This window comes from Carassius gibelio, chromosome A21, assembly GCF_023724105.1.
Source record: "Carassius gibelio isolate Cgi1373 ecotype wild population from Czech Republic chromosome A21, carGib1.2-hapl.c, whole genome shotgun sequence".
Taxonomy (NCBI): Eukaryota; Metazoa; Chordata; class Actinopteri; order Cypriniformes; family Cyprinidae; genus Carassius; species Carassius gibelio.
In genome coordinates, this window is record NC_068391.1 from 7,205,322 (window position 1) to 7,229,250 (window position 23,929).

Sequence of the window (23,929 nt, forward strand, 5' to 3'; positions counted from 1 at the left end):
GAAACTGTAGATTTCAACATGCATCCTTTAAGTATTTCTTCAAAGAGAGAGCTAGAAGACTTCTTCAGATGAGAACACAACTGTTTCTGTCTAGTTTGATGTTGAGAGGTTCAAAAGCGTGGCCCTCCAGAGCACTCTGAGATATCAGCTCCACTGTTCAATTACTAAAAGCAAAGCTTGAGCAGAATCTCTCCAACAAAAGATGATCAATAAAACAAGCAAGAAAAATGTGAGGTTTTATAATTCCTTAAGAACGACAGCGGCCAAGATGGGATCGATCATGCGCCATCAGTAGTGTTACAGCCTCTGTGGTTACCAGTTATGCCATCAACTGACAGCCTCTTTAAATCACAGGAACACATAATTGCTGATCAATATCATATCTTTATGAAAGCACAATCAGAACAAGCGTTTTGTCCACCAGAACCTCACTGTGTGACTCACAGAGAAGAAACTCCAGCCGTGTCCCTACATATCACACCCCAGAGAATTTGAATAAGGTTTGAATGAGACAATTTAGCTCCAGATTGAGCTTTATCTAAAAGGAACTTGAGATAACTCACCTCTATAAAGACCGGAAAGCTATTTTCTCTCAAATGAAATAGAACGCAAATATAAAAATAATAAAATAAAGTGTCCTATAGGGGACATGCTTCTGGAATGAAAGAAGAAGTCCTTAGATGAAATGAAGCAAAGCGAAGGTCGGGCAAGTGTGGAGAAGTTCATCCTGGGGTGGGACTGGCAGTAATTACTATAATAATAATAATAAACACAACCAAAAAACACTAAATTATAGATAGATCAAACTTTTTTGACTATTTTAAAGTCATTCTGTTCTATATTACCTCTAACTGCTAAAACATAAGACCACTGAGCAATAAATGAAATAATTAGATAATCAAGATCAGTGTCACCTTGCTTAGATTTTAATTAAAATGACAAATGCTTGGGTTCGGGAGCTGCTGTCGGTTACAGCTCTATCGGTCTCATTATCAGAGTTTTAATATGCTAACCGACGACATGGAGAGAATGACTAAGCTTTTCAACAGCACAAGGTCTCGGTTCTCAGATGATATTACTGTTTCGGCCTGACTATGGTCCATGTCGAAAATTGGAGCTTCGTTTCCTCCCTCTTGAGCTACATTAAGTCCCGCGCTTCGAAGAGCACGTCTCTCCCAAAGAGATGATAGATTTGTACACCTCTCTTTAGAACAGTGGCAGAGCGGAGCACTCAATAGATGTCCTAAAGGCACACCGGAGATAAGCTCTCAGAAATATAAGCAAGCTTTCTTATATACAGACCAAACCAAACATAAAAACCATCTGTCAGGGCATGAGTCAGTAGAAGTTCAGGAAAAATGCGCTTTACAGTGCCTTGAAGTGCTTTTTTTTTTTTTTTTTTAATGTTAAAACTTTTTTCTATACTAGTTAAATGTGTAACTATAATAGCAGAATTTTTTATAATAAAATTGCCATGACATTATGAATATTATATAGAGTTATGGTAATATAATTGATGTATGTCACCTTTTAGTGTAATATTGCAGACGCGACCGTACAGATGCATTTTCAGAGTATTGTCAGAATTTTTTAAGCTTTATATTTTACTGTGCTTTGTTTACTTTGCTAATACTGTTGTGCTGAGGCCCCTGAGGGCCACCATAGTTCTTCTCTTAAACGGGCAATGTCAATTTGGAGAATTCAATTACAGTAGCTTCAAAATGAGGGGAGCTGAAATGGGTTTAAGCTGAAATCAGTTGGCAAAGAGGGGGCTGAGATTCGCTTGGGATATACAGAGAGTTCCCATCAGGCAATGGAAATAAGTGCCTTACTCAGCAAACATTCGACAAGGTCACATAGTGAGGAATCCTCACAAAAAACGTTTGCAAGTTCAGATCCTAGTTGTGATCCCACATCAATGTGACTTTATTTGTAGTGTATTTCTAGAAAGCTGGAATACAACCAGACGAGAACACACTCTCAAATATCTGGATCAAAAATTAGCTTCGGCTGCAGTCAATGCAACAGATATGAACTGGTTTCTGTCTGTTGAATGTGTGTTAAAGTTTAGAACATTTCTGAAAAGTTCAAAAGAACCAAAGCATAATTTTCTGTGTTTGCACCCTTAACAAGTTCAACTTGCTCTTACCTGACCTACAATTAATCAAAGCACGTATACTGATGAAAACATAATGAAGCAGTTATATGATTATCAATTTATACGCTTGGGTTGTTCTGCAGGCAAACATTGGACAATCAGAGACTAAAAAAGTATTTGTTATATAACCACAAATATATATATATTTTATTAAGCAATGGATGTTTGTTGCAAAGTTTGTGCTTTTTTACTGCAGCTACTGTGATGAACTCAAGTAATTATAATATTACCTGTAATGTGAATCTTATTTCATAGGAACTGCGTAACGTATTTGTGTCCACCTACAAATGCACGCTTATGTCTACATATCAGGAATGATTTATGAATTTACATTGCCTTTCTCGCATAAACTGATGTATGCAACTTATCAATGTCCTCCGAAGAATCATGGAGCTATGAGTCTTTGGAATACAAAGTGAGTGGTTTACTGCAAAAGCTCAAAGCCCACAGACATGAGTCCAGGCACTTCATCTAACCGTGTCCTTCAGCCTGTCATTCCCACTGCATGCAATAATCAGCCCCGTGGTAATATGTTTATAGACTTTATAGGAATCCGTTCTTTTGTGCATAAACCTCTGTTTACAGAGGAGGACCTTGTAAAACCCTGTTCATCGAGTGGGTCACCTTGCTTTTTTTTTTTCCTTTTCACATTCTCACCTCCTCTTGTCTTATTCTATCCTGTATTTTTATGTCTTCTACTCTTGCCTTCTATCCATATTTTTTCATTCTTCACAAGAGTTATTCCTGTTATTAAGGCCATTTTCAAGCACAGTATATCTAGCGTATCTCTTAAAAGAGATAGTTCACACAGAAATAAATATTATGCCTTCATTTCGCATCATACGGTTTAAAGATATATGTGTTTTGGAATGACATGAGGTTGAGTAAAGGATGACAGAATTCTTATTTTATAAAAAAGAAAAATCTTTATTTTTATTGTATTTGAGTGTATGGATGTGTGTGCACATATGTATATCTTATCTATATATTTCATTATTATTTGGCATAGTATTGTAGAATATGTTTGGAATATTTGTTTTTATATTTCTCAAGTGTTTTGTATTTGTTTTTTCTTGCAAATTGTTCTTTCAATGTACTTTCTGCATTCATTCAATCTTAGTATTGATCAAGTAAATAAACTTCAACTCAACTCAAAGCTCTTTTCTGATAAACTACTCATGTAATACACGTCATAAATATTATACTCACAATTTTTATAGATCGAAATTATATCAGTTGTTTTCACTTATCAAAACAAAGTGATCATTTATAATAAATTCACGAATATTTTTGCTAATATGTGCCCAGATACTACTCTAATTAAACCGGCAATTTGCTAAAATACATTCCAGGTGTTCCTTCATTTATTCCTTAAGAACGTTTAAACAAAATTTGTTTTTATTGCCAATGACTAACTATAATACTTTATTTAATCCTGTTGATTAATAATAAGTTTAAGTACCTGAAAGTGTGGTACTGTATATGCTTTTATATAAATGCTTTCTTACATTACAGAAGCTTATAAGCTTATTCATTTTCTAAAAGTCGCAGATCAAAGGTACCGCATGCCAGTCTGACCCTCTCATATATATTACAATATAGCTCTACACCAGTCTTACAAACACACAGTGATGTTAAGAATGTTAAGTGCATGTGTCTTTTGCAGAAACCAGTCTGAATACAGATCAACTTGGATCCCATGTGCCCAGAGGGACCCATTTCATCCCATTCTCTTCCATACTGTATATTGCCCTTCCTATGTCTTTCAGTTCTTCTGTTCTTCTTATTCTGTTCACAAACATCTTCTTTTTTTTTGTACTCACAGTACATTAACAGGTGTATGATGGCCTAGCTAGAGTAAGAGCCACAATCCCCACGTTCCCTTATCAACCGATAATGCAAAAATGAACTGATCTGTGATTCTGACTCCTTTTCCTATGTGATTAGTCTGGCTAAGGTAAGTTTTTTAGTTTAGGTATCAAAGCACTGCAAATACAAGAGCCTGATCTATTATGCAGCTGACTACGGCTCATTTGCATAACAACAATATATCCTCACTATGGAGGACAAAAGAGAAGCACTTTGAACATAAATAGACCTGCAAAAAAAGATCCTGGAGGCATTTGATTAGGTCGCATTCCTGTTATTCAGTACCTTTTGAACTCTGTAACTTTTAAAACTGAATATAACTTTCATGTATTGCAGAGAAGTGCTCAAAAAGGAGAGGTATGTGCATACATTTTCAGAGGTATGTGTCTTGGGATGAATGAGCAAAAATACTTTTGTAAAGTCTATAACCAATAATGTAGTACTGTAACTAATTATCTTCATTTAGAGGCTCAACAAATAATTGCATTTTTAATTACATTTTAATTTATTTAATTATTAATATAATGAATTCAAATTAATTTGTTTACATATAAATTGGACTCATTTGAAAGCCTTAAGTATAAATATGACATGAAAATTAACAATGCATGGCGCTAATGAGCAAAGCTTAACTCTATAATGACAATAGACAAGGTATAACTATCCTAAATGATCTGGAGCTCACCAGGATTTGCAGAGAGCCATTTAAAAAAACACTTATACCTTTTCACTCACACTTTTAATGCTGCTAAAACCAAACAGTGGAGAACATCCTGTTCAAATATAGAAACAAAGTAGCCTACTCACCTTTCCTGATGCTGATGCTCCCTGGTCCAGAGAGAGTCTGTGTGAAAGAGGTAAACATGAGAGAAATCAATACCATATACATGCTCTACAACCCCTTTGAACGTCCACAAACAGATGTAGAGCCAAACAGAGACTCCGACACACATGCCATGTATAAAACTGATCTAGTTTCTGGTTTTAGAGTTAAGCATTCGATCAGACCTGGATGCCTAAGGGAAAATGATGGTCCATTGTTTTGGTTTGATTAGAAGTGACAAAAACTTTTTAATTGTTTTCAGATATTTCAAATAAATGCTGTTATTTAGAATGTTCTACTTAGCATAAAATAGTTTTTTTATTGTAATAATATTTCATAATATTAGTGTTTTACTGCATGCACACACACACGCACGCACGCACGCACGCACGCACGCACGCACGCACGCACGCACACACACACACACACACACACACACACACACACACACACACACACACACACACACACACACACACACACACACACACACACACACACACACACACACACACACACATATATATATATATATATATATATATAACTACTATTATTATTTTTTTCAGCCTTATTAATCATATGAGACTTCTTTCAGAAATATTCAAAACTCTTATCGACCCAAAAAATTTCAACAGTGGGGTTAAATTCTCATATATCCCTACATGTTACATTAAATCACATTACATTATCACACAGATGAATGGTCAATCGCTGCATTCTCTGGTCAAAAATATTTGAGTAATGATCACTAAACTGTATAACTGGATATTGCGTCGGACAACCGCTTTCAAACATGTGTTTCATGTCTTTTTATTACTCAAGCATTTTGCAGTCATATCAAGAACTGCTTTTATCAACTTGTCAATTTGCTCAGTAACAATGACAGGTACAATACTTCCCTGTGCCAGTTCTGCCCTTGGATTTGGATTGAACTCGTACCCCAGACCACCAGGAGCTTGATAATAAGCTTTTATATAAAATGCCACCTTGCATTTTTCCCCTGGCATGAGAGCAGAGCACCCGGCTCACCTCATCAGCTAACCTCCATTAACAAGAAGAGAACCAGAGAACTGGCACAAGACACACCCGAGCTGCTTTATGAGCTTCATATTCTCCAAACAGGCTGTGAAAGACCACCAGCGACTGGAATAAACCCATGAACAGACTCCTTTCAGTTTACAGTCCTCTAAGTGCAAATAGCCCAGAGGTTTGGAAAGATGCTGATTTATAGAATTAAATAATTAAAACTCATCTTTTGAATAACCTGCTCTTAAAACAGTTTTTTTAATTCAACTAAGGCTGGAAGCTTTACCTTAATTCTAATTAAATGACTGTGGCTGAACTGTACTGTACATTTTTAATTTATTAAACAAGATCATTAAGTCGCACCACCAAGACATGACTTGTGCTGTATCTAAGAACAAATTAACAAATCAGCATAATTGTCTTCGGTGAAATAGTAGTATTGCTTAATGTACGATAGAGGGTGTCAGCATTTTATACACTTCTAGAAATGTATGATAGGCAAAAAATGACTCTTAAGCCTGTATTTTAAAATATTAAAATATGTAGGCCTGTTTTTTCAAAAATGTAAATTTGCTGGAAATGTATTCATCCTTAGGCCATCCAAGATGTAGATGAGTTTTTTTTTTCTTCATCGAAACAGATTTGGAGAAATATTGCATTACATCACTTGTTCAACTTTGGATCCTCTGCAGTGAATGGGTGCCGTCAGAATAAGAGTCAAAACAGCTGATAAGAACATTATGATAATCCACAATTAATTCACATGACTCCAGTCCATCAGTTAACATCTTGTGAAATGAAACGCTGCATGTTTGTAAAAACAAATTAATCATTAAGCCATTTTTAACTTAAAATCAGTACTTTTGGCCAAAAATACGAGTTGTCTACCCAAAACAGTCTGAATCAAGAGAGAAATCCACCAGATAATCAAGCCATTAAAAGGCCAAAAACAGTCCAAAACAGATATTTTGGTGAATTTTGATGTGAGAGGACAACAATTATGGACTTTTTCCACTGGAAAAAAGCATTATTACAGATTATGGACTCGTATTTTGGCCAGAAGTTAAATTAAGGTTAGATTCAAAATGCCTTAATGGTAAATTTGTTTCTTACAAATATGCAGCTTTTCACATCAGAAGATGTTAATTGATGGACTGGAGTCATGTAGATTCTTGGATTTATGGATTATTTTGACATTTTTATCAGGTGTTTGAACTCTCATTCTGACGGCACCCATTCACTGCAGCTGAAGTGATGTAATGCTAAAGTTCTCCAAATCTGATCTGATGAAAAAAAAAAACAACAACATCTTGGATTGCCTGAGGATGAGCAGCACAATCTGACAAATCAGACAATCATTTTCAATATTTTTCAGCGTTTTGGCTGAAATATTTATATCCAAAAACACTGATTCATCCAGGAATTTACTAGCTTTCTCTTCTATTCATTTGACTCCTTTATCTCTCACTCTTTCCATGTTTCCACACATTCTCATCACCCTCTTTCACTCACCCTGTGACACTGCTGCCTGCCGAGCTGTCTGTAATCTGTGAGCTTGTGATCCACTTTGTCTCGCCCACTACGGTGCGGGCATGTGGCAGTCGCCCGACATCCTTCACCGTCATCATCAGGTGCTGTGTAGACTTCAGCACTTGTACAGCCTCATCGTGTGGGATGCTGAGGAAACTTCGTCCATTGACCTCCAGAATCTGATCCCCGACCTGTGGAGATAATGGAGCAGAGAGAGGAGAAGATGGGTGGGCTGGTGGTGGTAGAGCAGGGCAGGAGGTAAAGGGGGATTCTGATGAAGCTGGAGACGGAGCAGTCTGGATGGACATCAAGTGGTCAGGCCAGATTTGTGGAACAGCAGAGAAGGTTATGATGAGATAAATAGAAAGTTAAAACTGCAATGACTGACTGAAAAGAATGCACCCATAGACAAACACATTTTAAATATTCATGTCCACCTTATAAAGAGAATACAAAAAGAGCACAAGCAAAATACATTATGAAGTACTTGCACAAAATAAGCCATCTCCAAATAATAGCTGTTTCTGAACTGCACATATAGCCTAAATTTCCAAATACAAACATAAAAACAATAGGCTAGAATTTTGGTATTGCTAACTACTGTTTAAAAAAAATTCTTTATTGAATGAAATCATTTATTTGATGCAATAATCCTATTTTATATTAAATAATTTATTTAATTTATACTTTTACTTAATATTAAATATCATTTTAATAGAATATTATTAAAACATTAAATAAAAATAAAAAATAAAAACAATTACTGACACACAAACTAAAATTAAAATGAAAACAGAACATATAAAAATAAAAGCGAAAATATGAATGAATACTATGATAGTATACAAATAAAACAAAACGTTTTTTTCCAAGGACCCCCAAACATGAAGGTTCTTTTGCAAGGGTCCCTTAAAATATAAAGTAGCACAATATTTGTCAAAATATTCTAGACATTGTAAAGACAATAAGTTGCTTGAGAATTTAATGTCACGTCACTTATAAAATATCTGCTTTATGAAGGATATAATTATTATCAGAATTGTTTTTTTTTAATAATATCCAGCATTTAAAACTCTTAAATTAAAAAAAATTCTGTAATAATATATATATATTTTTTAAATCATTGCATGAAAAATTTACTCAATATTCTAACATATTAACAATAAGATATACTATACCAAAAATACACATGTAAAAATAATTTATAAATAAATATGCATATATTTTTTTTTATAAATTGCATTAAATGTAATCACCTACATGGTTTTCCAAATGCCTTTAACCTACAAACTGTATAAACACATTGGATTAAAAAAAGGAAAAAAGAACATTTTGCTTCCTTATTTCAGTCCAGCAGGTCACTGAAAAAGATTCAATTTAGATGGCAAGGCATCTAGCCCTGCTTTTACTGTAAATGTAATGTGCCTTAAATCAACCACTTCATTTCTAAGTACTGGATGAGAAACTGAACCGACGGCTAAAAACAGAGACATGCTGTAGCTTAAATTCAATCCTGTTCTACAAATGTAGTACATTTCTTCTAGATAGTTCTGACAGTCTCCTCATCTCCATTCATCCTCCCACTCGTTGATCTGCTCTTTATCTTTTTCCCGTGCGCCTTCTGCTTGTCACTCATTTATCTGACTCATTGTTTCTTCTTTTGTCAGGCCGGCTCGGAGTAAAATATTTCTATTTGGAAACTCTTACTGTGGGATTAACTCGTCACAACAGCAAACTGGCTCCATTTCTCTTTATCTTGCTCTCTTTCTGTTTTCATCACTCATCTCACAATTTCATTCCAGCTGTCTTTATGGATCAATACCCAGCCTGCCCCTCTGCCCACCCAAAGACGCTTGAGGGTAATTAAATAGGCTTTGCAGTAATCATGATATTAATAAATTATGCTGTTTATCAATTTGGACGCAATCTGGCTTTGTTCTCCCAAAGAACACAAGAGAGGTATTTGAAATCAATGCGGCAGATATGGGCTCTTGCTTTCTCAAGCGAAACAGCAGATCATTAGCTCAGGTTTATCTCCTGGCATTTCTTTTCAGTGTATCACTCCAGAGTGTTCAAACGCTTGAGATACCATATCTCGTCACATCAAAACCAGAAATTCGCAATAATATCCGTGCAGCTTTTTTTTTTAACAACAAAACAGTGTGTAAGTGGCTATAAAAATTGCAAAAAGAATAAAACAACTTGAACGCATCATAAAAGCAGTCCACATGAATTGAACTGAAATAAAATAAATCTATACAGTCTAAAGCTATAAAAGTGAAAGATGTATAGCTATATATGTTTTTGAAAATGAATAAAAAAGCACATAACTAAGCTACTTAAAAAAACAAAAACGAAAAACGGAAACTTAAAAAATTCAACAATTATTGCATGATCAAAAACTGTAATCTAGATTTAATCCAATATTTAGATTTACTGTAGCACCTAAAAGCAAAATTTGGCAATAGACAGTAACAATATTGATTTATATTTACAGAAATAAATATTTAATCTCCTCTGAACCCCTCAACATCTTCTGTCCTGCCCTGGAATCACGTGGGGAGTACTGGATGAAGAGGAGTAATCCTCATGTTTACATTACACTCTAGCTTCTTTCTTTCTTTTTCAAATCCTTCCATCTTTTTTTCCTTACACTGCATTTTGCACGCCCTGCCAGTAAAGGAAAAAAAGCGTTGTGTAGCTGCAAAGCAACCAGCAACCATTCGTTTTCAACGAGCAATGAGAGACAACTTGCAACATGATGCTGCGACTACTGATGGGATACAGACAGTTGACTAGAAAGTTGAGCAGTCGACAAGAGTCCAACAGCAAATACTGGGAGGCCTCCAGAGATTTCATTGCTGTCAGTGTGAAGGACCTTGAGAGTGAAAGAGGAAAATACTAGGTATTTGAAATAAGGCCTGTCCCGACCACAGCATCCCTGACATTTCTCTCCTTCCTGCTTGTCTATAGTGATGGAGGAGGAAGAAGATGACGGAAGAGAAGACAGCTTGGCTGCTTCTTTTCCCCAAATGGCTCTTATATCCGGACAGCAATCAGAAACAGTGGCTAATGCACACAGCAATCATGCTTAGTTACAAATCCATGTTTGTGAGAGCAATAACATCTGCTCTACTGTTACGTCAAACGTCAGAGCACAGTGCACCACTCATTCTTCATTTACCAAACTAGTTTAGCGCTTGCAGCTGTAAACCAAATACAAGACTATACATTTCCATCTTTAAACATGCATGATCACTGAGTCATCTGCAAGGTTGCTGTTGTGCATGAGTTTGGAGTATGTGTTTTTGAAAACTATTTTTTTTAAAGAACTTTAAATTGCTTTAGATAGACATGAGGAAAGCTATCCATTAGCACTCCCATTCAACTCAATGGCAGTTGTTTAGTTTCTCATGCTTCATGGGAACCCAGAAATGTTTTAGTTTTTTTAGCCATTTGTCTAAGTCGTAAACCCCATGTGAATGATCAATCTAGATATGCAATTAAAAATCATCCATAAAAACATCAAAAAAATTTTTTTTTATATAGACAACTTTTTAAGCTATATGCAGTTCAAAAAATGCAGTTCATTAGAAAGGGCATAATGGATTCTAAGAAACAGATTGATTTTGAAACTAAAACTCAAATAATACAAAGGTATAATAAAATAAATATTAGTCAAGTTTCATTAAATTTAAAAGTAAATCAAAAATACAATTTGTAGACAATGATGAATTATAAGCAATAGATTACTTCTAAAACTATTACAAATTTCCCAGAATGCATTGATACTTTTAAATATTTAAATGAAAATTAAATAAATTACCTGAATATATTTTAATATTTTTTTTAAACAATCATTAAATTGAATCATTAAACACCCTATATTATCTATATGTTCTTTATTCTATTTTACACTCTCAGAACAAAAAAATAAAATTAAATTAAAATTACAAAAGCAGTCACTGCGATGGTACCCTTTCAAAAGTTTGTAATATCTACACTTTAAATAGTAATATATACCTTTAAGGTACTAATGTGTACCCTTTAGGAGTACAAAGCTTTCTTTTAGTATTTCACATGATGTTATAAAAACTATAATTGTTGTCTTCTCTTGCTGTAGTATTCATTGATAAATGCCGTCACTTGGATAAGAGATTTTACCTTTTTGTTTTCCAGTCTATCTTGTCATCATTCTTTTATACTGGTTTTAATCATTGTTTCTGTCCTTCTTCCTCTCCATCTTTCTTCCTGCCATTCTCTAATGAAACGGTCATGCTCTGAATATGGACAAAGTGGTGTTTACCCCATCCGTTCATTCATTTATCATTGTATTTAATGGCTGTTTAAAAGACTTATGGCTACACCAAGAGTACTTAAAGTTTGAGTAAAACTAACTCAAAGTGACAGGAGCAGCCATACAGACAGAGGCCCTTCTTCCGTAAAACTACCGTATTTGTCAATCACACAGAGGCATGACCATTTCAAAATGGATTACAAATGTGCAAAAGTAATCATGTTCACACTCTAAAAGGCTTTTATTAGTCTGGAGGGATTTTTCTTGTGATGAATAGCCTCCTCTTCTGAAAGACTGCCTATGGGTATCAGCCTTTGGATATGGCTATGTGCCAAAAGATCAAAAGAGCAGAAAACTTGCAACTGAAAATCTCCCCAAATATCAGAGTGAAAGTGTACGACTCTCCTGAGCAAAAGTTTCCACAGCAATGACTTTCTTCTCAACTCCTCAAGGACCAAAGTGAATTGGCTTTATGTGAAACAGGGTGGACAGCTGAATAGAGAAGGAACCGGCACTCAATATGACCGATAAGAATCATGACAGCTTCAAACGTTAGAGCTATAAAATATTGTTAAGGTGAAAAGCACGTTGGGCAAAGGTCAAGGGACATCGCAGACATTCAGGAAATACTATGTGTCATTTGCAAGTACAAGAAAGCATTACTTTAAGAGTCTCTGAGGTCTTGCAATTAGGAATCTGGAAGGGCAATCTTATATGATTTTAGTTCAAAAATCAGTTTCCAGCATTTTTAGCATTAGCTTAAAAATCTTAGCAAGTTTAATTGAATTACCTGACCAAATAAAAAAATGTAAGAGAAGAGAACGATAGATTCTAAGAAAATATTACTATTTAAACTAAATTAAAATGACATTTTTATTTATTAATTTAATTAACTTAACAGTTTAAAAAAGGGAATGACGAATTTCTTCTTTCTATATTATAATAAAATACAAAATTTCACTGAATTTACTTGATAGTTTCAATAACACAATTTTACATATGACAGTAATTATGTATTTGTCCTTTTATAAATAAATGAAAATAAAATATAAAATAAAATATTCCCTTTTTTCAAAATTTTCATTAAGATAAAAAATGCGCTAAAATAATTATTTATGAGAAAGTGAGAAATGGGCGTCTGATTTACTGAATGAAAAAACGTCAACTTTTCAAGTAACTGTGTCTGATATCAGCTAACGGAGCAGCGGAGTTTCACTAAAAACTCAGTTAAACAAATGAAGACCTAAAACGCCTTTATCGTTTTTATGGGTTGTAGTAATTTGACTGTTACAAACTACAATACAGCTCCCAGTAAGTGTCTTATCATCCTGCAGCCAAGAAGTGCCTTAATTGTATTACTCCTCATCCATTTAGTGCATTTATAGAAGAGCAGCCCAAAGTGAGACCACAATAGAGCGAGCACAGACCGTAAGACGTACTGTATACATACAAATTAAAGAATAACACTGTGGAAAAGCACTTTCGAGATAGGAGGAGGGTAAAAACAGAAATTGAGGCGAAGGCTTCAGTGAATATCTACAGATTGACTCTAGCTCTTCAGGGGTCAGTAAGGGTTTTGTGCTCTGTAACACTGAGGCTGAGATACTAGCACATTCTTCCATCCAAATAAACCTCTCCGAGCTGCATCCGCCTGCATCTCGGGTTCAACCTTCTAAACCCCAGGGTTGGAGATTAAGATTAAGGCAAGGAGTGCGATAAGACAACAGAAATTGTTTGCAAACCTGTAGAATAAAGTGCTACTGCGGTCATAATCTTTTGAGAGATAGGACTAAATTCATCCATCACGACTGTCCTGATGGAAGTGTGGAACAAACAAAGATATTTTGAAAAAAGTCTGAGTCTAAACAATACTGGACCCCAAGAAAGAAATGAAGAAAGAAAGAAACGAATGCAGGCTTGGACATTTTTCAACAGCTCTTTTCAAAATGTAACAAGCTACTTCTTCCAATAAGAATGGGTGTCACAAGATGCTATATTGCTGTTGTGAATGTCAGACTGTATTGTAAACAGCAGCTTTACTGTCGAGTGAGACGAAGTAATAATCAAACATGCTCTCTTAGACTGATCTCATACGAAACAGTGGAAGTATGATTCATTTCAGTCAATCAGTTAATTTGGACATGCAAATGAAAAAGATTCACTGATTCATCTTTCTATTCCAAAATATTGTGTTAAATGTTGCTATGCATTATGTTTTTAACTTTGCTTTTAGTGTATTTCTACTTTAAACAGTCAAATAATTGAACAAATCAAATTGTTGTCTTTTAATGACCTGAATCAAAAGATTTTAGTCCCTGGGAAGAACCAAAACGATAAAATAAATACTAATTGCTCTAATTATACATTCTATTATTTGATATTTATTCTGATTTTTATAAAGACACTGCCAAAATGTAGTGTAGCTAAATAGATATTTAAAAGAATTTGAGTTTGACATGAGGAGCTTGCCCGACATTCCATAACATAAAGTATTCTAACACCAAAATCCATCTCTGTTATTAAAATGCCACATACTGGCAGTCACTTTATGATTTCTGATTTGAAAGTTAGAAATTCTGACTTTCACAGTTGAATGGAACACAGCATTAATATTTATGAAGTCTGGTAATTCCAAGATAAATCACTTCTGGTTTAAACAAAAAGGGATTTGTTGCCAATATTTTCACACAGGTTAATATATATGGGCCTATTGAAGGCAACCTCTCTGCAGACCCCCTGGCCGTACATCAATCTCATGGGAACTGATGGGAAATAGATGGTTCATCCACCTGGTTTCATTGATCTGTGCATTTGTGTTTTTCTGCTTTTGGGGTCAGGGGTTCATCTTCTGCTAACACTATAATAGCCTGATCACTGAGTGCCGGGCTATTTGGATGAAAGCTGTTTTTTCACTCTGAAGTGGTGGCTCACACTCATGGGGGCTTATCTGCTCATTTTACAATGGGGTTCAGAGCGACCTTGACAGTTGAGCTATAAAAAAGGATAAAAAAACAACAACATACAAGTAGACTACATTAATCACACAATGCTATGATTTATTTTTTATGTAGAGTATATGTTAATGTACAGTATGTTACATTTCATACAGTAAATGTGCCATTATAAATGTTTGTGAATCTGCTTTCATGTTTGTTGATTCCCAAAGCCGCAGTGAGGCATTGTAAACATAGCTTCCTGCCAAACCACTGCCCAGAAATCCATCTCAGATCTCTATTCTGAACAGAAATATAGCCTAAAGATAAAACATCCAAATACTCTCTCCAACTCTCTCTCTCTCCTTGAGTGTATCTTGATTGCCCTCCCATTAGACTGCCATATCCTCTCAATCCCACCATGAATCTAAAAGCTGGGCAAAAAGCAAATTGGCAGCTTTAAACTTTCCCTGACACCACATAATAATGATATTCACCTCAAATTGTGACAAAAAAATAAATAAATGAACAATGGAATAAACGTGGGTTGTTTGGGCATATTAATCAACAGCAGAATAGCTGGAGAAAAATCACAGGCACTTCCCGGTGGACTCTATATTTCTTTCTTCTTCTTTCGTGAACAAACTCATTTGAAGGAAGTGCTAATTTCAAAGCAAGCAGAGGTAAAACCAGCTGGACACTTTGGACAGAATATACAAACATGTTTTTTCAATCAACAAACCAGCTGATTTGTTAGATGCCTGTCAGACAGCGTGCAAAGAACATCTTATTTTAGCATTGACTCTGCATTAGCTTCTTTTGTTTTTACACTGAGCTAATAATTATTAGATATTCCCCCAAAACTGCACCAACACAGAAACCTTTTTGCATTTTCATAAAGACCGTAAGGAGTCTGTTTACTAAGCTGTTTTCCTTACAGACCAATTAGCTGCTGCTCACAATTTAGGCAAAACCTGTTTCAAAAGACTAAAAGCAAAAAATGAAAAAAAAACTTAAATATTTGGAAAGAGAAAATAAAAATTAACATTACAGAGTGAGTTCACGGTAAGACAAACCGTGGCGCTGTGTGAGGCACTTTTTATTATGGATGGATGCGCTTTATTTAACTTCTTTTGGACTGATGCACTTAAACACCCACTGACTGTCGTTAAACAGTTTGGAAGATCAAATACACTTTTTAATATAACTCCAACTGGATTCGTCTGAAAGAAGAAAGTCATATACTAGTAGGATGCCTTGAGGGTGAGTGATTCATGGGCTAATTTTTGGGTATACTAACCCTTTAAGCAAAAAGCAATAAAAACATCAAATTAAATCATATTGGTTATAAAGGCATAAATTGTACCTTCAGTCCTCCACACTCTGCTGCAGACCCTCGGTCCACACCTGTGATGTAGATACCTAAAGAGTATTCAGCCCCACCACGGATCATGAGACCCAGAGAACGGCCGTCATCCAGAACCAAATTTACCTGTGAAGACGAAAGAGATTGTCTGATTAAAAGCTAAATCAAATGAACAAATTACACATTTAAAAATGCATTTAACATAATTTTGGTCGGTTTTAAACAATATACACTATGCAATATACAGAATTCATTAAATTGATCTAAAGCGACACTAAACTTGTAACAATTATGTTACAAACTATATAGACAGAAATGTATCATGGATTCATAAAAAAATATTAAGCAGCACAACTGTAAATGAATAATAATAAATGTTTCCTTAGTACCAAATCAGCATAATGATTTCTTAAGGATCGTGTGATGCTGAAGATCGTAGAAAATTTAGGTTTGCCATCACAGGAATAAAATGAATGTATTGTTTAATTATTCAAAAAATTAAACTCTTTGATTTTTGATCAAATAAATGCTGCCTCAGCTAGCATAAGATACTTTTTATCTAATACAACAACAATCAGACATTCTGAAGTGTGGCTTAGGCATGAAATGCTTCACAGAGGCTGCTTTACACACACAAACACACACACACAGGTCGTTCAAATGTAGCACTGACATTACGGCGACAAGGAAATTAAAATGTTTACCGAACACAATGTGTTGTTCACCTCTCAAATATAGAGCAGTCATTACTGTGCATTACAACTATAATTCTCTACTCTAACAAACCTATGCGCCTTAGCGAACGACAGTTCTGCTGAACCAGCAGAAGAACTAATGTGACTCCCATGACCTCTTCAATGAGCAGCACACAAAAGCAACAATAATGCTGTGATTTGAATGCATCATAGAATCCCTGCAGATCAGCAATCAGACGGGGTCACCGGGGGACTCTGGGAGTTCAATGCGGCAGTGCCTGGTCTCATCCAAACACCTGGACCCACCAAAAGTATCTGTCACCCAGTATCATACTAGACATCCCTGAAAGGTCAAGGTGGCATATGGCCATACTCCATTTTGTGTGTGTCACTATTCATAAAGCAAAACATACTGTAATTTTTTATCGTCTTTAGTAGCGTGCTAGAGTCTAAATAATCTTTCTACGCTTTTTCAGAACTTTTGTTTCAGTACCCATGAATTGCTGCACCGTGTTGTGAGACTGACAAAGCAGGGTAGTAAATCAGGACGGACCGAGGGAGATTTCTGCTGCGCTGTGCAATACGCTGTGCAGTACGCTGGCGCGCTCACTTCCAATGGCCCCGGGGCCCGAGAAAGAGCGTGCGCTCTCCAATAACCTTGGCAGATTTACACCTGAATGAACAGCTCATAAAACTCTCCCTATAATCACATTTAACAAATTCTGGCACGCAGGTGAGAACACAAGACATGACAGAGGGGTGAGGAATAGCTCTACAGCAAATTTGGGGAGCGGAAAGAAAAAGCCTATCACGGTTGTCATATAAATATTGAGCACAACTGTTTTCAACATTCATAATGAACAAAATATTTCTTGAGCAGCAAATCAGCATATTAAAATGATTTCTGAAAGATCATGTGACACTGAAGACTGCAGTTATGACTGCTGATAAATTCAGTTTTGCCATCGCAAGAATAAATTACTTTTTAAAACCAGTTATTTAAAATCGAAGAAAAAAAATGACAATATTACTGTTTTGCAGCATTTGGAATTAAATAAATGCAGCCTTGGTGAGCTTGGTGAGACTTCTGAACTACAGTAGTATTTCTATTCTGAAATACAGTAGTGTGTATCTCTATTTATTCAAATAAATGCACTTTGTTTGATATTTTATCTAATGCAATTACATTCAGACATTTTGAAGTGTGGATTAAGCGTCCAAAATACTTCACACAGGCTGCTTTACAACACAAACACACACACACACACACACACGCCTCTGTGAGTTTAACAATTTCTGGCACCGAATCCCCCAAAATTTAAAGAGAGGTAAGGAACAGTGCTATTTGGGGAGCGGACAGAAAAAGGTTTCTCACATTTAAAAGGAGCCAAAATGGACAACATATAGTGATTGATTGCTTAATTTGTGCAAATAACAGTGTGTGCTCACAGTTCCTTAGGCCAATAATGACGTGCAAACAAAATGATTTTTTTCTCACCCTTCACTGATTTATATAGTTAATTCATATTGTTTAAAATTCATAACAGAGCACCTGCCTACAACCGCAGACGTCTTAGTTTTGTTCAGGTCTGATGGAGACTGTGTAACCGTGGAACAGACACTTATATCTGCTGCTTCTTAACGTTTCATACATATTCAATAATTCTCTGATAAAAAGACACCTAGCCCAAAACACTAATCTGCTCCTAATAGACGTGTTGTTCTAAATGGAAATGCATCGCCATCAAGGGTTTATCAGCCAAGCACACACTGTGTATGTTTAACAGAAAGACTTGTGTAAAAAGCAAATCCATCACACACACATGCTAATTCACACACTTCCTGTCACTATACTGTTTTTTAAACTAATCAAATAAAATGAACACAAAAAGCTTATTAGAAGTGACAGGAAAAATCCCACAGACACTGAATCAGGCTTATTTTTAAAGCGCCATTGCCCATTAGCTAGATGGAGATAATCACAGATACTGTATTTTAGCCCATAAATGTGTGTGTGTGGGTAATGATGACTTATAGAAAAGGTCAGTGGACCACTGGCACTTCGACAGCACTGAGGTTGTCATCAGCTGGCACAAATAAGATAAAGTGCTTTGGGTTAGGGAAATAACAGCATAGACAGCGTTTCATGAAAGACAAGGCAAATTCTTCATCCGCACCTCTCTTACGCACCAGTGGAAACTCATTTTCACACTCAACCTACAGTATACGGGAGCAGAGCACTTAAAACGACATCCATTTATCGAAGCTGGTGAGCTGTAAACAATGCAACTTCAAGTGTTTGAAGACTTTTGCACATTATCAGAAGTTCTCCATCTATCTTTTGTAACATTATAAATGTCTTTATCATCACTTTTGATCAATTTAATAAAAGTATTAATTTATATAATTCCCATTTTTTATACCAGGTTGGAGTTATACACTGATTTTCTGTCATGGACCTCCTGAATTAGCCTTGGCCACCTCATGTATAAAACTCTAGCTCTGCCAATAAGCTAAAAAGATGAGTTTTGAGTCTGCATTTAAATGTGACTAGTGTTTTAGCACATCTGATCTCTTCTGGAAGCTGATTCCAACTGCAGGCAGCATTGTAACTAAATGCAGACTCCCCTTGTTTTGTGTGAACCCTTGGTATTTCTAACCGGTCCTAATGATCTGAGTGGTCTGTTAGGTTTATATTCAGTGAACATATCTGCTATTTATTTTGGTCCTAGACCATTGAGTGATTTATAAACGAGTAAAAGTACTTTAAACTAGGGCTGGGCGATATGGAGCATTAAATATCTCTATATATTTTGATATATTTCAATATCTCTACAGGAAAAATAATCCCCCAAAAACTACTGCAAAAACAAATATGCCAAATATCAAAATCAAGGAGGCAGGGGTGAGCACAGCACATAGAAGGAAAACAAGGAAAGTGGCGGAATCAGAATTAAATATAAACAATATATCGATATACGATATGTCCAAATCCATATCGTGTTTAAAAAATATTTCAATATATTTTAAATATCGAGATATCGCCCACCCCTACTTTAAACAATCTTAAATGTAACTGGAAGCCAGTGTAAGGAACTGAGGACTGGTGTGATATGCTCAGATTTTCTGGTTCTAGTTAGAATTCTGGCAGCAGCGTTCTGGATGAGCTGCAGCTGTCTAATGGTCTTCTTAGAAAAGCCGGTGAGGAGACCATTGCAATAGTCCATGCTGCTGGTGATGACAAAACAAAACATATAATTCTTGCAATGTTTTTAAGATGATAATATGCTGATTTAGTTACTGCTTTGACATGACTACTGAAACTAAGCTCTGTCTCCAGAATCACATCAAGATTCTTGACTTTTAGTTATTAGACCCCTAGAGTCAAGGCCCAAGGGATGCATTCACCTTGAGAACTTCATCTTCGTTTCCAAATGCAAATGCATGTTTTTTCCTTCTTTAACTGAAGAAAATTCTGGCAGATCCAACAGTTCATTTCATCAATGCATTTGAAAGGGAGTCAATGGAACTGTAGTCATTTGGCGATAAGGCTAGGTAAATCTGGGTATCATCAGCATAGCTGTCATAGGCAATTTGGTCTTTCTCATTATTTGATTAAGTGTGAGCATATGCAGGCTAAACAAAAGCGGTGCAAGAATTGAGCCTTGTGGGACTCCGCATGTCATGGACATTACACATTTAACTGATTTCTGTAACTTAAGGCATGCATTTAGATGTAAACTTTCACCTTCTTCTCATCGCCGTCCTGCAGAAACTGCATGTGGCTGCGGCCCTGACTGTTGGACCTGCGCAGGGTGGCGCTTTGATGCTCCACCAGCAGGTCAGGGGGAGGGGACACGCTGCGCCCCTGCGGATCCACCCAGGTGTAGACATGATTTGTGACATAACCGCCTGGAATACGGCCCACAGAACGCACAGACATGGAGAGTTTTTTGCTGCCCTTCAGCACCTGTTAAAGAGTGACAGACAGAAATAGCAGTACAATCAGTCTAGCGAGTCTGCTAAGCGAAAAAAGACAGTTATGGAAATGTCAAGATATTCATGCGAAAATACTTCCACTCCATAAAATAAAAGGCTCCAACAACACACACTCCACACACAAAGAAAGTAGCACACAGTGTTGACAAAGCTACCTGGAAACTGAAGCTTAGCTCAAACTCAAGCTACAAGTTCCACAGTTTAAAGCAGTCAAACAGTTACTAACAAAAAGATAAATACATGAAAGCTATTAAAGGAGGCAATATATATATATATGTAAAATAATAATAACTAATAAATAGCTAAATAAATAGAGAAAATTAGTACGTAAAAATATAAAATAAATATATGAAAATAAAGATAAATAATGTAAAATATTTTTAAGCTAAATTATTAAGCTATTCAAGGAGGCAATATCTTTAAAAATATAAATAGATTTAATAGATATTATATAGAAATTAATAATAGAAATAAAATAATAAACAAAAATAAAAATAAAAAACTGATTAAAATGTAAAACAAAATTTGTATAAAAAAAAAAAAAAAAAAAAATATATATATATATATATATATATATATATATATATATATATATATATATATAAAACCTTTAACTTAAACACATAATTTTAATCATTAATTAATTTTGATTGATCCAGTAAAATTTATATTTTGATTCAGTTCAGCAATAATATTCAAATTTGGCTCAAGTTTACTGAATAATATACACTAAATACAAATCTAAACACCCTAATTACTCTAAAATTTAGAATTTAACCAAATATTCATAATATTCATATAAACTAAATATTTTATAAAATGAGGAGGCCAATTCTGTGCAAAACTTTAGAAGCAGTTCACTAACATTAATTGTTTAGGGTTAGGGCTACCAATTAAAAAATAGATACGTTTTTAAAAAGCTACACACTGCTACTGGAAAAAAAAAATATATACACTCTTTTTTTTTTTTTTTTTTTTTGAAAGAAGCAGAACTACTTAAATATAGTATGGTAAACAGAGTTGCTCCAACACTTCTAAAACACATGGGTAGGTCTCCACTCAGAGACATACAACACAGAGGAACATGGAAGTCCCCTGGTGCCTCATTGGTCTCTGATGGACTGCTATACTCACTATCACTCCACAGATCAAGGGTAGTACATCTGACACTGAGGGATGCCACAAATTCAGTTGAGTGTGAAATGAAACTGTTCTCTCCTTTACAAAACACACACACACACACACTAGGCTACCATTAAACACATCCCAATGCAACCCCAGAACCTATTATTGGCTTGAACTCAGAGAACTTCTTGTTCTCAGGGTGGCTTCACAGAATCTACTTCCCATGCAGCTCAGAATCCCTTGCATTGCACTTCAGAAACGGTTAGGGAGTTTGTGTCTGCAGGCACGCTCTGTTGCGTATCTCTGACCTAGTTCTGCTGAATGTTTATTGAGTTATTTCAGTGGCAAAATATAGTGGTCCAGATTTGAAATGTAACATAATACATTTATTTGTGACTCACTCCTTCCATTGAAAATAAACACCAATGGTGCTTCAGTAATCCCCAAAAATGTTTCAAAGCCCAACGTTTGGATTTATTTACAGTAGGAGTTTATCTGGGCCGTAAGCAATTGGTTTTGTTTCTTGCCTGGGACAGGATTTGCCTGAGATGTTAAAGTGGGTGACAATTTGCTTTTTGGGATAGGGCAATGCAGAGCAAAGACAAATAAAATGCTGACACATCGGAATGAACAGAAAAAAAGAGAAAGGGAAGAGATTAATTACATAATACAAATTTCTTAAAGGGATAGTTTACCCAGAAATAACATAAGTCTCTTTTTTCAGCAATATTGTGATTTTTGTTTAACAATTGAAAATAACTGATTTAATAATTTTCAGTTTTGAGTGTCACGTGATCCTTCAGAAATCATTCTAATATGCTGGTTTGGTGCTCAAGAAACATTTCTTTTTTTGTGCAATGCTTAAATTGTGTTGATTAATATTTATTTATACAATTTGTATTTATTTATTTTCTCAGGATTCTTTGATGAATAGAAAGTTCAGAAGAACAGCATGTAAGAACAGCGATTCATTTTAAATTATTAAAATATATATATATAAAAGTCTTTGATGCCAATTTTGATCAATTTATTTTCTGTACTTGCTGTATAAAAGTATTAATTACTTTAAAATAAATTACTGCACCCAGACTTTTGAATGGTAGTGTTTATTATTATATCATATAAATATTATACTATATTTTGATGCTTTTATAGTTTTTTGGTGTCTATTTTGAAAAGTCCCATTGAAAGTTTCATTCACTGTAATTGCATGTACATCCTTCTAAATTCTTCCTTTTAAATTCCGCAGAAGAATAAAGTCATATGAGATTGGAACAACAAAGTGAACTTTAAGCGACTAGAGGAGAAGAAAAACAAATAAAAATAGTGCCTGGCAGCAAGATTCTTAATGCTCCATCGCTGCTCTAAAGTGCTGACTGTGACACTGTCTGATGGAGTGTGTCAACAAATGACTAGAGTAACCGAATACTGTTGAATGAGAGAGATGGAGATGGAGGGATGGAGAAGGAGAGAAAGCAGACAGCTTATCAAATGCCTCCTGCATATGATATGCCACAATGTCACCTTAGGAAAGCCAATAATACCAATAATGTGGAAAAATGCATTAATAGCCCCAAGCAAGAATGGAAGGACATAATGGAAGAAAATTTCATGCTGTTGAGAGAGACGAGAAATGTTGGGTTTAGCTCATCTAGAAAACTTAAAACTCAACATTTGCAACCCATTTTACTTCCATAAATGTGACATTACAGAGGTGGAGCGACACCGTAAGACCAGGGATGCACATTAGGAAGGAAAGTCAATTTTGATTTCACATTGACTTTAAAGGCCATGAACACTTAAAGCTAATTGCTCCAAGTCATTTCTGATCTCAGCCTGATGGCTTTAACAATTGACATGAACACCAGCACACACACACACACACACACTGAGCTGCCAGGCATTCTGTTTATTTACTGTCATTTCCAATGGGACCGATAAAGCATCTGAGGGCAGAATGAGAAATCAAGTCATAAATGCAGAATGTTTGCGCATGTGACGCTCGTGTGCAATGACCAGCTGGAATGGATACTGAAGCAATCTGAAAACGCATACATAAAGAGACAATCTGTGATTGTTGCTTTGAATTAGCATAACAAAAAAGG

General features: G+C 35.4%; 1 protein-coding gene across 3 annotated transcripts in view; it reads right to left on the minus strand.

Annotated features, from left to right (window-relative positions):
* The window catches only part of LOC127941526 (whirlin-like), a 181,686-nt gene that overhangs the window by 127,913 nt on the left and 29,844 nt on the right, over window positions 1-23,929 (minus strand). For all 3 annotated transcript variants that reach the window (XM_052536668.1, XM_052536666.1, XM_052536667.1), the window contains 4 exons: window positions 20,449-20,670; window positions 16,006-16,131; window positions 7,392-7,600; window positions 4,835-4,871 (listed from right to left, as the gene is read on the minus strand). In XM_052536668.1, the coding sequence (XP_052392628.1) occupies window positions 4,835-4,871; window positions 7,392-7,600; window positions 16,006-16,131; window positions 20,449-20,670 (594 nt within the window). The remainder of the gene's footprint in view (window positions 1-4,834; window positions 4,872-7,391; window positions 7,601-16,005; window positions 16,132-20,448; window positions 20,671-23,929) is intronic.